Below are 3770 nucleotides of genomic sequence, written 5' to 3' on the forward strand. Positions count from 1 at the left end.
GTATATGTATATGTATATGTTTATATATATGGATATGTATATGTATATTCTTATATATGTATATATGTGTAAATAAATACGTATATATTTGTTGAAAAAAATACCACTACAAAGAAATGAATCTGTGCCCAAAAAGGCGTTATCTTAGATAGTCCCACATCCTTGCCGCTGTACTACTGCTCCTGTGCAAACTTTGAAAAATAAATGTATAAACTAAATTTTAAGAATTGGTCCCAGGCAAAAGCTTCAGATTTAGTGGTCGCAGGCGAGAGTCGCAGTCATAGTGGTCGCAAGACTTGGTCGCAGGCATAGTGGTCGCAGTCTTAACAAATCTCGTTTTTTTTTTGTTCTTATTATTATGAATTAAATTTTTTTTAAATTTGCTACAGAAAAAAAAAGGTTTTGTTTTTTTTGTTTTAGTATTTTACAAAAATCAAACACTTTAGCCGCAATTCACCGCCCGCGCCACCCGCAAAGCTTTTTCTTCGTCAATAAAATCACAACTAGAGAGAGAAAAACGGAGCAACTGCTAAAGATACAGAGTGAGCATTGTCATTCTTGCATTTGTCAACCCCAGAGTGTCCGATTTTCATTTTTGTTGCAATTTGTTTTTTATCATTTTATAAAATATAAATATAAATTATTGATTGTAGCCTCTGTCACAATGTGCCATCAGTCTGTGCGACGTCGTGCGGCTGACGGACGTATGACTGAATGTAGTCAGGTAGTCACTAGTCTATCAAGTTCGATGCCAGAAGCCCTAAAATTGAGGCATTTCACAATATATAAAAAGAGTCTAAATATCAAATTCGATTCCAGAATACAGACTAATTTTAAAAATAGGCCTGAAAGCCTTCTTTTTTTTTAAAGCCAGTCGTATTCGTTGTGCGACGTGTATCGTAATTATCCGATATTTATTGTCATTTTATTTAGTACCCGTGCTTTTTCCGACCCGAGATAAATCATCCAGTAAGAACCCTTTTGATACGCTTTAGCCGCCAGTCGCTACTCGCTACTCGCCGCCAGACCGCCAAAATATTATGCTCATCACACAGCGACAGTGTGGCACGCACAAGAGAAGAGAGAATGGACCATTGTGCCCTGCTGACTGTTGTGGCCCCTTTCCGGCTGGGGCCTGCTGGCCTGGGCCTTTCGAAATATATACTCCCATCACAGAAATTGGTCACAAAATCCTGTTCTAAAAAATGAGCGAAAAAAAAATACATCGGTTTTTCTGATTTTCATCACAGTTCCCAGACATAAGTATATATCACATTATAACGTTGCGCTCACTCGGGACACTAAGTACATCCTTTTAAAAGCTCTATTTCATATGTTAGCGTATATAGATAATAGGTAGCTAGTTCAAAAATCCAAGATAACATTATATCGAAGCAGCGAGAATGACGGCAGATCAAAACGCTAAACAAATCCTTTGGATTAATGGTCGGTTGGCTACATGCGATCCAAAACATACCGCACCATACGGTGCTATTCTAGGGCACGCAATACACACCAAAGGTAGTATTATTTTAGCAATCATCCCACAAACCGATATAGTGAGTATTATGAATGAGAACGTCGAGGTGAGAGATTTGAATGGTGCTTGGGTTACCCCAGGGTTTATTGATAGCCACACGCATCTGGTGTATGGTGGCAACAGGGCGCAGGAATGGGAGAAGCGACTAAATGGTGTGCCGTATGAACAAATTGCTGCCGAAGGTGGGGGCATCGTCTCTACTGTGAAAGCAACGAGAGAGCTATCTCTGGAAGACCTGGTCGCGCAGAGTAGCAAACGGTAAGAATCGCGTAAATTGTTCGTGCAGGGATATGAGATCTTTCTGTTTTGTGATCGCACGTGAGTTATCAGTGTTTGTGATCTACTTGAACTGCTTTGGCACATTGCCCATTTTACGCAAGCACATTATGTGCTATATAACCATGAGGCACTCGACATTGCCTTTAGTTCAGCTCAGCTGGATTCTTGTTCCACAATTGACCAATTATCCTTCTTCTTTCCTTTCCGTATTGTACAGTCTAGAAGCCTTGATTGCCGAAGGAGTAACAACCGTAGAAATTAAGTCAGGCTATGGACTTAATCTAGAAGACGAGCTGAAGCAACTCACTGCAGCCAAGCAACTGAGTGAATCCTATCCCGTAGAGGTAGCAAGCACGTGTCTCTCGGCACACGCAGTCCCACCCGAGTTCAAAGGACGGACAGATGAGTACATTGACGAAGTTGTAAACACTATCATCCCAGCATGTGCTAAAGCGGGCTTGTGTGAAGCAGTTGATGTGTTCTGTGAGAGTGTGGGGTTCTCCAGGGAACAGTGCAGGCGGGTCTTTGAGTGTGCAAAAGCCCACGGACTGAAGGTCAAGGGTCATGTAGAGCAACTCACCAATCAGCATGGCGCTGAGCTCGTAGCTGAGTACAAAGGGTTGTCGTGCGATCACATTGAATATCTCGACGAGGCTGGTGTCAAGGCTATGGCCGAATCTGGCACAGTGGCCGTGCTATCTCCTGGCGCGTACTATTTTCTCAGAGAGACGCAGAAACCACCAATCGACACACTGCGTGCACACGGTGTAAACTTGGCCGTTGCCACGGACCTAAATCCTGGTACGAGCCCCTCGGCCTCCATTCGCATGGCGATGAACATGGCCTGTGTGTTGTTTGGGCTGACACCGGAAGAGTCCGTCTTTGGCGTGACGCGCAATGCGGCGAAAGCATTGGGACGTGGAGAAACGCACGGTATGCTCAAGGAAGGCTATGTAGCCGATTTGCTTATCTGGAATGTGGACCACCCCTCTCAGTTGGCGTACAGTGTGGGCACTGTTGGCGAGCTGAAAGCGCGTGTATACCGGGGTGTAGACAACAGCGCGAAACCCGTCGCGTCATACCCCGGGTTCTCATGAGCCTACTAGGCCAAAATGAAGCTTTTGGGCCAGCGTCAGTGTTTTTCTAGGCTCGTAGCTGTGTTCTTATGGTGTTGTAAAGCTCACAATCGTAGATTTCACTTCAAAGTATTCGGAAACGCCTATGCCACTTGAGAAGACCAAGTGGCACGCACCTCTAGATCAATTCCTCATCTGCATATGTCTGGGTGAATCGGTTTTTAGTTGCTTGAACGATCAGAGTATGTCTCTGGTATGTTGCTGTAAGAAAGTTAGTTTTTTTGTATGGGGTGCAGCCCTCAAACTCGTTTACCTAGTCGATGCAAAATTCGGGCTGAGTCGATGGACTTCTACTCTGGCCGTGTGCAATAACCAAATAGAACGAAAAAGTGGTTCATTTATGTCACGATCTACCACCGCCCATCCTCCCTGTACCTAGCTGCGTAGAGGCGAATGTGTGTTGTTTCATCTACTACTTCGAACAAGGAAGTATGAAAGATAAATAAAAACTTTTCAAAATTTCTGTACATAAGTTTTTCTTCCCAAGATTAATCAACATCCACCTGTCATGAGACCAAGCTCTGCTCACAGTTGAAGATGAGTAAGTGCTTGCTAATTATCCTTAGTCCGCTTGGACAGAGCTGTGAATAATCTCGAGGCTTCAGCGTTTTGCAGTCTACCCATGAAAGAACATCACAATAGACAACTCTATTCTTTTAAACACTGGGAGCACTCGACAAGCACAATTATTTGGTTGAACATCCGTTTAAAATCAATTAATATCCTCAAGACATTTTCGACCAGCGTAATCATTTGATTGATGGAAAGTAGGCTGCGAATAGCCTCAAAGTCTTTCAACGGTCTACAGTCTATAC

At 43.4% G+C, this 3770-nt stretch overlaps 1 protein-coding gene across 1 annotated transcript; it reads left to right on the forward strand.

The window, feature by feature from the left end:
* Positions 1-1292: 1292 nt before the first annotated feature.
* On the forward strand, positions 1293-3421 carry SARC_01914 (imidazolonepropionase). Its single transcript, XM_014304349.1, has 2 exons — positions 1293-1798; positions 2037-3421. The coding sequence occupies exons 1-2, from the start codon at positions 1404-1406 to the stop codon at positions 2914-2916; spliced, it is 1275 nt and encodes a 424-aa protein (XP_014159824.1). The 5' UTR covers positions 1293-1403; the 3' UTR covers positions 2917-3421.
* Positions 3422-3770: the final 349 nt, after the last annotated feature.

The sequence above is a fragment of the Sphaeroforma arctica genome, assembly GCF_001186125.1.
Source record: "Sphaeroforma arctica JP610 unplaced genomic scaffold supercont1.81, whole genome shotgun sequence".
NCBI lineage: Eukaryota > Ichthyosporea > Ichthyophonida > Sphaeroforma > Sphaeroforma arctica.

Excerpts from the sequence above, each read along its gene's own strand:
- SARC_01914 (XM_014304349.1), top strand. The coding sequence starts at position 1,404 with ATGACGGCAGATCAAAACGCTAAACAAATCCTTTGGATTAATGGTCGG. Across the intron at positions 1,799-2,036 it reads GTCGCGCAGAGTAGCAAACG|TCTAGAAGCCTTGATTGCCG; the intron begins GTAAGAATCGCG and ends CGTATTGTACAG.